At 44.3% G+C, this 15,319-nt stretch overlaps 1 protein-coding gene across 1 annotated transcript in view; it reads right to left on the bottom strand.

Annotated features, from left to right (window-relative positions):
- The window catches only part of LOC115191200 (lysosomal alpha-mannosidase-like), a 30,952-nt gene extending 16,405 nt beyond the window's left edge, over positions 1-14,547 (bottom strand). Inside the window, exons 1-14 of the mRNA XM_029749140.1 lie at positions 14,416-14,547; positions 13,904-14,006; positions 13,409-13,582; positions 12,263-12,456; positions 11,475-11,607; positions 10,773-10,918; positions 7,930-8,129; positions 7,632-7,752; positions 7,127-7,205; positions 4,781-4,890; positions 4,495-4,602; positions 4,280-4,396; positions 4,012-4,200; positions 3,677-3,787 (exon numbers count right to left, since the gene is read on the bottom strand). Of these exons, the coding sequence (XP_029605000.1) occupies positions 3,677-3,787; positions 4,012-4,200; positions 4,280-4,396; positions 4,495-4,602; positions 4,781-4,890; positions 7,127-7,205; positions 7,632-7,752; positions 7,930-8,129; positions 10,773-10,918; positions 11,475-11,607; positions 12,263-12,456; positions 13,409-13,582; positions 13,904-14,006; positions 14,416-14,529 (1,899 nt within the window). The 5' untranslated portion in view covers positions 14,530-14,547. The remainder of the gene's footprint in view (positions 1-3,676; positions 3,788-4,011; positions 4,201-4,279; positions 4,397-4,494; positions 4,603-4,780; positions 4,891-7,126; positions 7,206-7,631; positions 7,753-7,929; positions 8,130-10,772; positions 10,919-11,474; positions 11,608-12,262; positions 12,457-13,408; positions 13,583-13,903; positions 14,007-14,415) is intronic.
- Positions 14,548-15,319: the final 772 nt, after the last annotated feature.

A 15,319-nucleotide genomic window follows, 5' to 3' on the forward strand; every position in this document is an offset into this window, starting at 1 on the left:
TGGAGGGGAGAGAGGGAAGGGTAGAGGGAATGGAGAGGGAGAGAGAGGGAAGAGGTAGAGAAATGGAGAGGTAGAGAGAGGAAGGGTAGAGAGAGGGAAGGGTAGAGAGAAATGGAGAGGTAGAGAGAGAGGGAAGGGTAGAGAGAAATGGAGAGGTAGAGAGAGGGAAGGGTAGAGGGAAATGGAGAGGTAGAGAGAGGGAAGGGTAGAGAGAGGGAAGGGTAGAGTAGAGGGAAATGGAGAGGTAGAGAGAGAGGGAAGGGTAGAGAGAAATGGAGAGGTAGAGAGAGGGAGGGTAGAGAAATGGAGAGGTAGAGAGAGGAAGGGTAGAGAGAAATGGAGAGGTAGAGAGAGAGGGAAGGGTAGAGAGAAATGGAGAGGTAGAGAGAGGGAAGGGTAGAGAGAAATGGAGAGGTAGAGAGAGGGAAGGTAGAGAGAGGGAAGGGTAGAGAGAATGGAGAGGTAGAGAGAGGGAAGGGTAGAGAGAAATGGAGAGGTAGAGAGAGGGAAGGGTAGAGAGAAATGGAGAGGTAGAGAGAGGGAAGGGTAGAGAGAAATGGAGAGGTAGAGAGAGGGAAGGGTAGAGAGAAATGGAGAGGTAGAGAGAGGGAAGGGTAGAGAGAGGGAAGGGTAGAGAGAAGGGAGAGGTAGAGAGGGAAGGGTAGAGGGAAATGGAGAGGTAGAGAGAGGGAAGGGTAGAGAGAATGGAGAGGTAGAGAGAGGGAAGGGTAGAGAGGGGAAGGGTAGAGAGAGGGAAGGGTAGAGGGAATGGAGAGGTAGAGAGAGGGAAGGGTAGAGAGAAATGGAGAGGTAGAGAGAGGGAAGGGTAGAGAGAAATGGAGAGGTAGAGAGAGGGAAGGGTAGAGGGAATGGAGAGGTAGAGAGAGGAAGGGTAGAGAGAAATGGAGAGGTAGAGAGAGGGAAGGGTAGAGAAATGGAGAGGTAGAGAGAGAGGGAAGGGTAGAGGGAAATGGAGAGGTAGAGAGAGGGAAGGGTAGAGAGAATGGAGAGGAGAGAGGGAAGGGTAGAGAGAAATGGAGAGGTAGAGAGAGGGAAGGGTAGAGAGAGGGGAGGGTAGAGAGAGGGAAGGGTAGAGGGAAATGGAGAGGTAGAGAGAGGGAAGGGTAGAGAGAAATGGAGAGGTAGAGAGAGGGAAGGTAGAGAGAAATGGAGAGGTAGAGAGAGGGAAGGGTAGAGAGAGGGAAGGGTAGAGAGAGGGAAGGTAGAGAGAAATGGAGAGGTAGAGAGAGGGGGAAGGGTAGAGGGAAATGGAGAGGTAGAGAGAGGGAAGGGTTAGTAGAGAGAAATGGAGAGGTAGAGAGAGGGAAGGGTAGAGGGAAATGGAGAGGTAGAGAGAGGGAAGGGTAGAGGGAATGGAGAGGTAGGAGAGGGAAGGGTTAAAAGGAAGGGTAGAGAGAATGGAGAGGTTATGAGAGAGGAAGGGGTAGAGAGAAATGGAGAGGTAGAGAGAGGGAAGGGTAGAGAGAAATGGAGAGGTAGAGAGAGGGAAGGGTAGAGAGAAATGGAGAGGTAGAGAGAGGGGAAGGGTAGAGACAGGGGAATGGAGAGGTAGAGAGAGGGAAGGGTAGAGAGAATGGAGAGGGTAGAGAGAGGGAAGGGTAGAGAGAAATGGAGAGGTAGAGAGAGGGAAGGGTAGAGAGAAATGGAGAGGTAGAGAGAGGGAAGGGTAGAGAGAAATGGAGAGGTAGAGAGAGGGAAGGGTAGAGAGAAATGGAGAGGTAGAGAGAGAAGGGTAGAGAGAAATGGAGAGGTAGAGAGAGGGAAGGGTAGAGGAGAAATGGAGAGGTAGAGAGAGGGAAGGGTAGAGAGAAATGGAGAGGAAGAGAGAGGGAAAGGGAGAGAGAAATGGAGAGGTAGAGAGAGGGAAGGGTAGAGAGAAATGGAGAGGTAGAGAGAGGGAAGGGTAGAGAGAAATGGAGAGGTAGAGAGAGGGAAGGGTAGAGAGAAATGGAGAGGTAGAGAGAGGGAAGGGTAGAGAGAATGGAGAGGTAGAGAGAGGAAGGGTAGAGAGAGGGAAGGGTAGAGGGAAATGGAGAGGTAGAGAGAGGGAAGGGTAGAGAGAGGAAGGGTAGAGAGAATGGAGAGGGAGAGAGAGGGAAGGGTAGAGAGAAATGGAGAGGTAGAGAGAGGGAAGGGTAGAGAGAAATGGAGAGGTAGAGAGAGAAGGGAGAGGAAATGGAGAGGTAGAGAGAGGGAAGGGTAGAGAGAAATGGAGAGGTAGAGAGGGAAGGGTAGAGAGAAATGGAGAGGTAGAGAGAGGGAAGGGTAGAGAGAAATGGAGAGGTAGAGAGAGGGAAGGGTAGTAGAGAGAAATGGAGAGGTAGAGAGTAGAAGGTAGAGAGAAATGGAGAGGTAGGAGAGAGGGAAGGGTAGAGAGAAATGGAGAGGTAGAGAGAGGGAAGGGTAGAGAGAAATGGAGAGGTAGAGAGAGGGAAGGGTAGAGAGAAATGGAGAGGTAGAGAGAGGGAAGGGTAGAGAGAAATGGAGAGGTAGAGAGAGGAAGGGTAGAGAGAGGGAAGGGTAGAGAGAAATGGAGAGGTAGAGAGAGAAGGGTAGAGAGAAATGGAGAGGTAGAGAGAGGGAAGGGTAGAGAGAAATGGAGAGGTAGAGAGAGGGAAGGGTAGAGAGAAATGGAGAGGTAGAGAGGGAAGGGTAGAGAGAGGGAAGGGTAGAGAGAGGGAAGGGTAGAGAGAGGGAAGGGTAGAGAGAAATGGAGAGGTAGAGAGGAAGGGTAGAGAGAAATGGAGAGGTAGAGAGAGGGAAGGGTAGAGAGAAATGGAGAGGTAGAGAGAGAAGGGTAGAGAGAAATGGAGAGGTAGAGAGAGGGAAGGGTAGAGAGAAATGGAGAGGTAGAGAGAGGGAAGGGTAGAGAGAAATGGAGAGGTAGAGAGAGGGAAGGGTAGAGAGAAATGGAGAGGGTAGAGAGAGGGAAGGGTAGAGAGAAATGGAGAGGTAGAGAGAGAAGGGTAGAGAGAAATGGAGAGGTAGAGAGAGAAGGGTAGAGAGAGGGAAGGGTAAAGAGAAATGGAGAGGTAGAGGGAGGGAAGGGTAGAGAGGTAGAGAGAGTGAAGGGTAGAGAGAGTGAAGGGTAGAGAGAGAGAAGGGTAGAGGTAGAGAGAGAAGGGTAGAGGTAGAGAGAGAAGGGTAGAGGTAGAGAGAGAATGGTAGAGGTAGAGAGAGAAGGGTAGAGGTAGAGAGAGGGAAGGGTAGAGGTAGAGAGAGGGAAGGGTAGAGAGAGGGAAGGGTAGAGGTAGAGAGGGAAGGGTAGAGGTAGAGAGAGAAGGGTAGAGAGAGTGAAGGGTAGAGGTAGAGAGAGAAGGGTAGAGAGAGTGAAGGGTAGAGGTAGAGAGAGTGAAGGGTAGAGGTAGAGAGAGAAGGGTAGAGAGAGTGAAGGGTAGAGGTAGAGAGAGGGAAGGGTAGAGAGAGGGAAGGGTAGAGAGAGGGAAGGGTAGAGAGAGGGAAGGGTAGAGGTAGAGAGGGAAGGTAGAGAGAGGGAAGGGTAGAGGTAGAGAGGGAAGGGTAGAGGTAGAGAGAGAAGGGTAGAGAGAGGGAAGGTAGAGAGGTAGAGAGAGGGAAGGGTAGAGGTAGAGAGAGAAGGGTAGAGAGAGGGAAGGGTAGAGGTAGAGAGAGGGAAGGGTAGAGGTAGAGAGAGAGTAAGTAGTACGGACCAGTAGAAGTTCTGTGACAGTTTGACAGTCTGTTGTGTCTCCAGGTTACTGAGGCTGCTGAGGAGACCCGTCTCTGGGTCAAAGGTCACCCTGAGAAACTAGAGGAGACACGTCAAAGTGACAGAACAGGTGACCATCCAAACCTAAAAACCTAGATACAATACTTTTATGTTTGGAAAACAACCCTGTTCCAACTAACATTATACATTGATATGTCATCATTAATGGAGACTTTATTCATTTTGGAATATGCGTCTCCATTGATGACATCAATACGTCAAATATTTGCTTTCATAGTAGAAAGTACGTTTTTGACCCAGACCTTGTTCTGTATAGTCTTGGGAGCCCTGGGCAGTGGAGAGGACTGTGGAGATGGAGGGCCGTTCTGAAGCAGGGAGACAGAGTAGGTGCTGTAGCCCAGGGGAGGGGCCTGAACCTGGAACAACAGCTCGTTGACAGCGTACCCCCTGCCCCTTCGCACCGCCGCTGTGGCCTGGGACACGGGGACCACCTGAGGGTACATACATAACTGTCATAAAGGTTATTGAACAACTACATATGACAACCATTATCAGAACAGACAGACCAACCTGACTGTCCACAGCCTTGCCCTTAGCGTCTGAGATACTGTAGGCCGTCCCGTTGACTGGCAGTCTAACTGGCCAACTGACTGGGCGAGCTAGAGGGTTGTACACGTTCACTGAGAACTGACAGAGAAACATGGAAAAAGAGAGGAGGGGAATTTAACTTCACGGTACCAAAGAGGAATTGTGAGTGTGTGTGTGTGTGCCCGTGTGCGTGTTACCTTCTTGCTGGTCTCTGTGAGGTGACACACACTGATGTTGAGGTGTTCACAGTAAACACGAGGAGCAGGTGATCCACTCAGAGAGGATAGAGTGTTACTGACCAACACCTGGGACAGAGGGGATGAGAGAGAGAGGTTATACACACTGTACAGTAATATACTTTACACTAATGTGTCCTATAGTCCTCCACACAGTGGGGAGAGACAGATGGAGAGTCAATCATACACAGTTCATCTAACAAGAGACTGTATGGATCAATAGAAAGAACAGACACATGGGGGGTACCTGGCAGTGTGCCCAGCCGTTGGCCAGTCTCCTAGCGTAGTCGTTGGCAACGTGTTGCTTTTCCGTCCCGGATACGGCGTCGTGATGCTGAGCCACTGCCATGGCCTTCTCTACCAATCACAACACAGAACACTCCCTGTCAACCTCGCCGTCCTCTAATCAGCTTCAAGCTTATTAATACGAAGAATGCTAGTATTAATAAGAAGGATGCTAGTATTAATAAGAAGGATGCTAGTATTAATAAGACGGATGCCAGTATTAATAAGACGGATGCTAGTATTAATAAGAAGGATGCTAGTATTAATAAGAAGGATGCTAGTATTAATACGAAGGATGCAAGTATTAATAAGAAGGATGCTAGTATTAATAAGAAGGATGCTAGTATTAATAAGAAGGATGCTAGTATTATTAAGAAGGATGCTAGTATTATTAAGAAGGATGCTAGTATTAATAAGACGGATGCTAGTATTAATAAGAAGGATGCTAGTATTAATAAGAAGGATGCTAGTATTAATAAGAAGGATGCTAGTATTAATACGAAGGATGCAAGTATTAATAAGAAGGATGCTAGTATTAATAAGATGGATGCTAGTATTAATAAGAAGGATGCTAGTATTAATAAGACGGATGCTAGTATTAATAAGACGGATGCTAGTATTAATACGAAGGATGCTAGTATTAATACGAAGGATGCTAGTATTAATAAGAAGGATGCTAGTATTAATAAGAAGGATGCTAGTATTAATAAATCGGATGCTAGTATTAATAAGACGGATGCAAGTATTAATAATAAATCGGATGCTAGTAATAATAAATCGGATGCTAGTATTAATAAGACGGATGCTAGTATTAATAAGACGGATGCTAGTATTAATAAGAAGGATGCTAGTATTAATAAGAAGGATGCTAGTATTAATAAATCGGATGCTAGTATTAATAAGACGGATGCTAGTATTAATAAGACGGATGCTAGTATTAATAAGAAGGATGCTAGTATTAATAAATCGGATGCTAGTATTAATAAGACGGATGCTAGTATTAATAAGACGGATGCTAGTATTAATAAGACGGATGCTAGTATTAATAAGATGGATGCTAGTATTAATAAGACGGATGCTAGTATTAATAAGACGGATGCTAGTATTAATAAGAAGGATGCTAGTATTAATAAGACGGATGCAAGTATTAATAATAAATTGGATGCTAGTAATAATAAATCGGATGCTAGTATTAATAAGACGGATGCTAGTATTAATACGAAGGATGCTAGTATTAATAAGAAGGATGCTAGTATTAATACGAAGGATGCTAGTATTAATACGAAGGATGCTAGTATTAATAAGACGGATGCTAGTATTAATAAGACGGATGCTAGTATTAATAAGACGGATGCTAGTATTAATAAGACGGATGCAAGTATTAATAAGAAGGATGCTAGTAATAATAAATCGGATGCAAGTATTAATAAGAAGGATGCTAGTATTAATAAGACTGATGCTAGTATTAATAAGACGATGCTAGTATTAATAAGAAGGATGCTAGTATTAATAAGACGGATGCTAGTATTAATAAGACGGATTCTAGTATTAATAAGACGGATGCAAGTATTAATAATAAATCGGATGCTAGTAATAATAAATCGGATGCTAGTATTAATAAGACGGATGCTAGTATTAATACGAAGGATGCTAGTATTAATACGAAGGATGCTAGTATTAATAAGAAGGATGCTAGTATTAATACGAAGGATGCTAGTATTAATAAGACGGATGCTAGTATTAATAAGACGGATGCAAGTATTAATAAGACGGATGCAAGTATTAATAAGAAGGATGCTAGTAATAATAAATTGGATGCAAGTATTAATAAGAAGGATGCTAGTATTAATAAGACGGATGCTAGTATTAATAAGACGGATGCTAGTATTAATAAGAAGGATGCTAGTATTAATAAGACGGATGCTAGTATTAATAAGACGGATGCTAGTATTAATAAGAAGGATGCTAGTATTAATAAGAAGGATGCTAGTATTAATAAGAAGGACGCTAGTATTAATACGAAGGATGCTAGTATTAATAAGAAGGATGCTAGTATTAATAAGAAGGATGCTAGTATTAATAAGACGGATGCTAGTATTAATAAGACGGATGCTAGTATTAATAAGAAGGATGCTAGTATTAATAAGAAGGATGCTAGTATTAATAAGAAGGATGCTAGTATTAATAAGAAGGACGCTAGTATGGACATTGAAACAGAGTCTGACTGCCACTAGGCTTAATCAACTCATGTAGTGATGATGAAGTAGTGCACTTGAATGTGATGAAAGTGTGTACACTAGACACTTACTCAGGGTCTCACTGTCTCCAGCTCCAAAGGGACCTTTCCTTGAGATGGGACCACCAAGGACCTCCAGCTGATTACACGTCTGAAACCAGAGGGAGGAGAGGAATGATGCATTAACCAAGTCTCCAGACATGGCCTCAGTGTGGGACTACTGAACTGTCATCCCTGAGGGAATGTGTGCTGGATTTGTATGAAAAATGTACAAGCTGTCAAATCCATGATTCCTCACCTCCCTCTGGAAAGCTCATTGGAGAAGAGGCTCCAAGTCCCTCCCCTTCGACCTCCTCCTCCAACGAGGAGGAATCAATGGCCACGTTCGACATAAAGCCAACTTTAAAGGCAAGTCGAGACTGACTAAACTACAAATCACCTTACGTCATCAATAACTGCTCAATATTACTTGTAGATCAGTCAGTCAGTCAGTCACAACTTATCCATGACACATCACGGTTTTGAGGCTCTCAAAGAAAGCTTTTCAGACAAAGCCATTGAGGTTTGAGTGGTGTACCTGCAGGTAGCTGTTGCTGATCCTCTCATAGCGTTTCAGGGCTGGACGGCTGGTGAAATATCCTGTCCAGAAGTCATGAGCTGAGTCAGCATAGGGGAAGAAATCATCCCCTTTCAGAGGCCTGACGAGGGGGGGGGGGGGGGGGTGAGAGAGAGAGAAGACAGAGAGAACATTTAAATGACCTGTACATAATTTAAGGTAACAGAACGTTGACTTCAGAGCTGTTACTCTGACTAGCTAGACATAGTTTAGTATAGTATTCCAACAGAATCATATAGTTCATATAGTGGTACAGTACCATGTGAGGTTAGCCCTGTGTAGCTCCTGTAGGTAACAGGAGGGTGTAGAGTAGAGAACGTTGACTTCAGAGCTGTTACTCTGCTTCTGGTTGACGTAGCGAATGAGCTTGTCCAGGTTCTTATACCACAGGTTGGCGTTCTCATACTGGAAGTCTGACCCCATAGTCATTATGATGTGGTTGGTTTTATACACCAACGCCTGGTGCAGGGGAGAAGACAGAGAAACAGTGTGTGTCTCATCTCTAACATGTATGTGTGTGTCTCATCTCTAACCTGTATGTGTGTCTCATCTCTAACCTGTATGTGTGTGTCTCTCATCTCTAACCTGTATGTGTGTGTCTCATCTCTAACCTGTATGTGTGTGTCTCATCTCTAACCTGTATGTGTGTGTCTCATCTCTAACCTGTATGTGTGTGTCTCATCTCTAACCTGTATGTGTGTCTCATCTCTAACCTGTATGTGTGTGTCTCATCTCTAACCTGTATGTGTGTCTCATCTCTAACCTGTATGTGTGTCTCATCTCTAACCTGCATGTGTGTCTCATCTCTAACCTGTATGTGTGTGTCTCATCTCTAACCTGTATGTGTGTGTCTCATCTCTAACCTGTATGTGTGTCTCATCTCTAACCTGTATGTGTGTCTAATCTCTAACCTGTATGTGTGAGTCTCATCTCTAACCTGTATGTGTGTGTGTCTCATCTCTAACCTGTATGTGTGTCTCATCTCTAACCTGTATGTGTGTGTCTCATCTCTAACCTGTATGTGTGTGTCTCATCTCTAACCTGTATGTGTGTGTCTCATCTCTAACCTGTATGTGTGTGTCTCATCTCTAACCTGTATGTGTGTGTCTCATCTCTAACCTGTATGTGTGTGTCTCATCTCTAACCTGTATGTGTGTGTCTCATCTCTAACCTGTATGTGTGTCTCATCTCTAACATGTATGTGTGTGTCTCATCTCTAACCTGTATGTGTGTCTCATCTCTAACCTGTATGTGTGTCTCATCTCTAACCTGTATGTGTGTGTCTCATCTCTAACCTGTATGTGTGTGTCTCATCTCTAACCTGTATGTGTGTCTCATCTCTAACCTGTATGTGTGTGTCTCATCTCTAACCTGTATGTGTGTGTCTCATCTCTAACCTGTATTGTGGTGTGTCTCCATCTTCCTAACCTGTATGTGTGTGTCTCATCTCTAACCTGTATGTGTGTGTCTCATCTCTAACCTGTATGTGTGTGTCTCATCTCTAACCTGTATGTGTGTGTCTCATCTCTAACCTGTAGTGTGTTGTCTCATCTCTAACCTGTATGGTGTGTCTCATCTCTAACCTGTATGTGTGTCTCATCTCTAACCTGTATGTGTGTCTCATCTCTAACCTGTATGTGTGTCTCATCTCTAACCTGTATGTGTGTGTCTCATCTCTAACCTGTATGTGTGTGTCTCATCTCTAACCTGTATGTGTGTGTCTCATCTCTAACCTGTATGTGTGTGTGTCTCATCTCTAACCTGTATGTGTGTGGTCTCATCTCTAACCTGTATGTGTGTGGTCTCATCTCTAACCTGTATTGTGTGGTCTCATCTTAACCTGTATGTGGTGTTCATCTCTAACCGTATGTGTGTCTCATCTCTAACCGTATGTGTGTCTCATCTCTAACCTGTATGTGTGTCTCATCTCTAACCTGTATGTGTGTCTCATCTCTAACCTGATGGTGTCTCATCTCTAACCTGTATGTGTGTCTCATCTCTAACCTGTATGTGTGTGTGTCTCATCTCTAACCTGTATGTGTGTGTGTCTCATCTCTAACCTGTATGTGTGTGTCTCATCTCTAACCTGTATGTGTGTCTCATCTCTAACCTGTATGTGTGTCTCATCTCTAACCTGTATGTGTGTCTACCTGTATGTGTGTCTCATCTCTAACCTGTATGTGTGTCTCATCTCTAACCTGTATGTGTGTCTCATCTCTAACCTGTATGTGTGTCTCATCTCTAACCTGTATGTGTGTGTCTCATCTCTAACCTGTATGTGTGTCTCATCTCTAACCTGTATGTGTGTGTCTCATCTCTAACATGTATGTGTGTGTCTCATCTCTAACCTGTATGTGTGTCTCATCTCTAACCTGTATGTGTGTGTCTCATCTCTAACATGTATGTGTGTGTCTCATCTCTAACCTGTCCCTGTGTCTCATCTCTAACCTGTATGTGTGTGTCTCATCTCTAACCTGTATGTGTGTGTCTCATCTCTAACCTGTATGTGTGTCTCATCTCTAACCTGTATGTGTGTCTCATCTCTAACCTGTATGTGTGTGTCTCATCTCTAACCTGTATGTGTGTCTCATCTCTAACCTGTATGTGTGTGTCTCATCTCTAACCTGTATGTGTGTGTCTCATCTCTAACCTGTATGTGTGTGTCTCATCTCTAACCTGTATGTGTGTCTCATCTCTAACCTGTATGTGTGTCTCATCTCTAACCTGTCCCTGTGTCTCATCTCTAACCTGTATGTGTGTGTCTCATCTCTAACCTGTATATGTGTGTCTCATCTCTAACCTGTATGTGTGTCTCATCTCTAACCTGTATGTGTGTGTCTCATCTCTAACATGTATGTGTGTGTCTCATCTCTAACCTGTATGTGTGTGTCTCATCTCTAACCTGTATATGTGTGTCTCATCTCTAACCTGTCCCTGTGTCTCATCTCTAACCTGTATGTGTGTCTCATCTCTAACCTGTATGTGTGTCTCATCTCTAACCTGTATGTGTGTGTCTCATCTCTAACCTGTATGTGTGTGTCTCATCTCTAACCTGTCCCTGTGTCTCATCTCTAACCTGTATGTGTGTGTCTCATCTCTAACCTGTCCGTGTGCGATGTGGAGGAACCTGGTCACCACATCGTCAACATTATAGTCCTCCAGATCAGGGTCGTCTCTGATTGGTGGATCGTCACATGACTGGTCCCAACAGAAGCCCTCCGGAGGGTTGTACCCGTTAGGGAGGATACCTGGAGGAGAGGGGGCTGGGTTAGGCTACTGGGGTGCTAGGGGTCAGGGTTCATAGGTGGGAGGTCAGGTCAGGATTCATCACATGACTGGTCTCAACAGAAGCCGTCGGGAGGGTCGTACCTGTTAGGGAAGATCCCTATGGGAGAGGGAGCTGGGTTAGGCTACAGCAGTGGCTAGGGGTCAGAGGTCAGGGGTTGAAGGTGAGGTCAGTATTGACGAGGGGAGAGGGGTTTTGTCTAGAAGGGATACAGCTTGCGTCAAAATTGACTTTTCGTAGCAGGTTAGGAGAACTTACACTTTTGACGTCAATTTGACCCAAGCTGTATCCCATCTAAACATTGACCGGGGAGACTGGTGTTAGACTAAAGACTGAGTAGGGGAAACTTGAGTGGGGAGAGAGGACAGATGTTAGTGCTGAAAGGGAAAGAGTAATATTGATGAAGAAAATGGGATATCCCAGGTCTATTGCAAAAACTGAATAGGTTGTAAACAATATGACACGACTACGTGAAGCTGTTGCTATATTGCTAGAGGTTGAAGGTCAAAGGTCAGTACCAGTGAAGAGGTCAGCCATAGGGGGGGTGAGGCTCTCGCTGGCCCTCCACAACATCTCCTGTTCCTTGGCTACCATCCTCCTGTTACGATCCTGGTAGTCCAGACGACCAAAGAAGAAGCCGTCATAACCCATCTAGAACAGAGAGAACCATCAGTCAATACACACACAAAAAAACATGGTTTCTTGTCACATACACCGGGTAGGTGCAGTGAAATGTGTTGTTTTACAGGGTCATCCATGGTAGTATGGCGCCTTCTAAATGTTTTACCTTCTCGGGTATTCAAACCAGCAACCTTCAGGTTACTGGACCAACGCTCAACACTAACCGCTAGGCTACCTGCCACCCATTCAATACAATAAACACAGTAAGGATTCTAATCGTCCCTCTGACCTTTGAACTGAATGGAAAGACGAGGGAGACTCATGCCGTCTCGTGTTATTTCTGACTTGGAAAACTTTTGAGTAAATTTGTTTTGCCCCACTTCTATTCCCAACTTGGGAGCTCACAAGAACTTTATGACACTGACAACCTTTCAACAGACGATAGTCTTGGATGGTTGTACTATATCTATTCAGACAATGGATTTAGACATGATGGAAAAAGGACTGGAAGATATTTACCTGGGCAAGAATAGACAGAGAAAGGCTGACAGACAGGATATTGTGAGGTAGAAAAAAGACAGGAGATTGTGGGTTGTGTTCAGTAGGAACCAAACTGGCCAAAACAGACAGGGACCTACCAGTAATAAGAAACATTATTGTGTGCACTAATGAATACAACCCTTACCTGTGCAAACATGGAGGCGTGCTCGCGGGCGTGTCCGAAGGGGTCGATGTGCCAGGCGACGCGGGGGCGACCGCAGTGTCCGAACGTGTCGTTGAGGAACCGCAGGCCCATGGTCATCTGGTCTATGACTGCACTGTAGTGGGTGGTTGCCTCGTCACTCATACACCAGCCCCCGTTCACAAACTCCAACCGCCCTGAGAGGAGGGAGGGGGAGGGAGACAAAAATGATAACAGCAATAAAGATTTTTAACGTAATATGACTTAATCACAAGTTAAAAGGGTTATAACTGTTTATAACATCAATTGCAATTCCCATCTGTTCAATAACACCACCAATAGCAGTCACCCTCAGGTGAGAGAGATGCTTTATCACACTGCTATAACACCTACATCCCTTCTCTCATTAACACTGCTATAACACCTACATCCCTTCTCTCATTAACGCTGTTATAACACCTACATCCCTTCTCTCATTAACGCTGTTATAACACCTACATCCCTTCTCTCATTAACACTGCTATAACACCTACATCCCTTCTCTCATTAACACTGCTATAACACCTACATCCCTTCTCTCATTAACGCTGTTATAACACCTACATCCCTTCTCTCATTAACACTGCTATAACACCTACATCCCTTCTCTCATTAACACTGTTATAACACCTACATCCCTTCTCTCATTAACACTCCTATAACACCTACATCCCTTCTCTCATTAACACTGTTATAACACCTACATCCCTTCTCTCATTAACACTCCTATAACACCTACATCCCTTCTCTCATTAACACTGTTATAACACCTACATCCCTTCTCTCATTAACACTGCTATAACACCTACATCCCTTCTCTCATTAACACTGCTATAACACCTACATCCCTTCTCTCATTAACACTGCTATAACACCTACATCCCTTCTCTCATTAACACTGCTATAACACCTACATCCCTTCTCTCATTAACACTGCTATAACACCTACATCCCTTCTCTCATTAACACTGCTATAACACCTACATCCCTTCTCTCATTAACCTGCTGTCTGACTGGCTCCTTCACCAGCGGTAGAAGGCGGACTCTACCACTTTATAACTTCTTCCTGACATGTTTTATAAAGGCTCTATAACCCCTCTCTGGCCTCACCCTCATTGACTAGCTGTTTGACAGTGTTCTGCATGTCATCAGTCTGTTGTTTCCACCAGCGGTAGAAGAAGGCTGTCTCTACGTAGATGAAGCGTCTGTCAGGGTTCTTCAGCAGCTGGTCCACCACAGAGTCCAGAATGTACTGCACCCCCGCGTGCTGGATGTCATTACGGTCTGGAACGACGACAGGCAGGTTACATACACAGGTTAGACACACACACTAACGTGATAACACATATGCACACATGATACAACATCTATCATGTGGTTCACATCCACCCAGTCATGAGGTTTGAAATGTAAAACCATGTGATTCTAGGTTATTGTAGGTATTATGTATGCCTATAATACAATATAATAAAAGCCTCACAACTATGGTTTTAACAATGTGTCCGTTTAACTTTTAACTATACCACCTTGACCTATGACAGAGCTGTTTATGAGTGTGTAGATGTGAGCCACATGGTAGATTGGGGTGAGGGGGGGGATGCAGACCTCCATAAAAGTATTGGTCCACGGTCTTGAGCCAGCCGACGTCGTCGTGGGTGTGGGGGACCAGGTGGACGTTCAACATCCCAGGCTTGGTAGCATGACATGACTAGGATGTGTAGTACACACAATGGGAAAATAATGAGGGATTTTAGCTGGTGGGCTAACGTTATGGGAAGGAGAGAGGCATATCAGAGGCTACTTAGGTTTACAAACTGGTAAAGTTGTAATTGTAATTTAATTAAACCACCAATGATAACAGTGCAAGACCAGACTTAGTGCAAGACTGGCTAGATCGAATGGGATTTGTAGCATTTCACGTTTTATGTGGAAGTAAAAATATGTTGTGCCAGGAATATAACTTCTGCTATTGTGTTCGCTACACGAAAATGAAAGTGTTTGAAATCGGCTAAACCTTGAAACTGTGAAGTTCATCAAAGCTGCTATACCAAAACAAGGTTTAAGTGTTTCAGTTGCGTTTTTATTCACCACAATAGGGATAGGAACTATAGACGTACCTTGTATCCACATGTAGGACTTTCTTGGGGTGTTTGACGGACGGGAAAGCCCCAAACGCCGCTTTGAAATAGTAACAGAAGGAACACAAACGGTGCAGACACCGGAGTCGCCATCTTGGAAAACAGCCACGAGTCATGTGACATTTGTTTACGTATCTTTCTTATCATGTGACTTCCCCCAGACCACGCCCTCTAGGGGCAGACCTATTCTTTTTTATGCTTTGAAGGGGAAAATTGAGAGTAAAATTGAGATTGAAAATGTATGATTGGTTTATTGAAGACAGTAACAGTTACACAGCCCACATGAATACAAAGCTACGCATTCATTGTAATAGTCACAGAGAAATAAATGATTGAAGGAATGGGGAGGTAGAGAGAGATGGGGCCATAGAAACCACAGGCTACCCAGCATAGCCTATTCCACTATTCCATGAGACTATAACTCATGAAATAACGCACTTTATAGCAAATACATATTTCCTTCAATGTCCCTTCATGATGATATAATGGCATTCAAAACCTTTCCAACTAATAGTATTTTGAAATGGCTACATTAGACATTCGGCTACATTGCATTTAGTTGGATTGACGTGAGCTTATTTTTCACATTATGTTATTGTTAAGTAACAGTCACAGTGATCAGTAGAATAGGGGGATTGATCAAGATGGCTTCACGGCTGCTGAAGTGAAGTCTTTGTTTACAATAGGGCCACATTGTGAATGATATTTGAATGGAGAGGCCATGCATACAATATACTGCTCAGTTCAGACTCTCCTTACACAACAACATTGTCTTTGCAGCATCACTAGTTGGGTGACTTGAGATAGGCCTAGGTAAAGCTATCCAAGTAACACAACGCCTCCATGGCGTTGAGCGCAGATTAGAGTTTTTTTGGCATCGATA

Source organism: Salmo trutta, unplaced genomic scaffold, assembly GCF_901001165.1.
Source record: "Salmo trutta unplaced genomic scaffold, fSalTru1.1, whole genome shotgun sequence".
In the NCBI taxonomy this organism is placed as follows: domain Eukaryota; kingdom Metazoa; phylum Chordata; class Actinopteri; order Salmoniformes; family Salmonidae; genus Salmo; species Salmo trutta.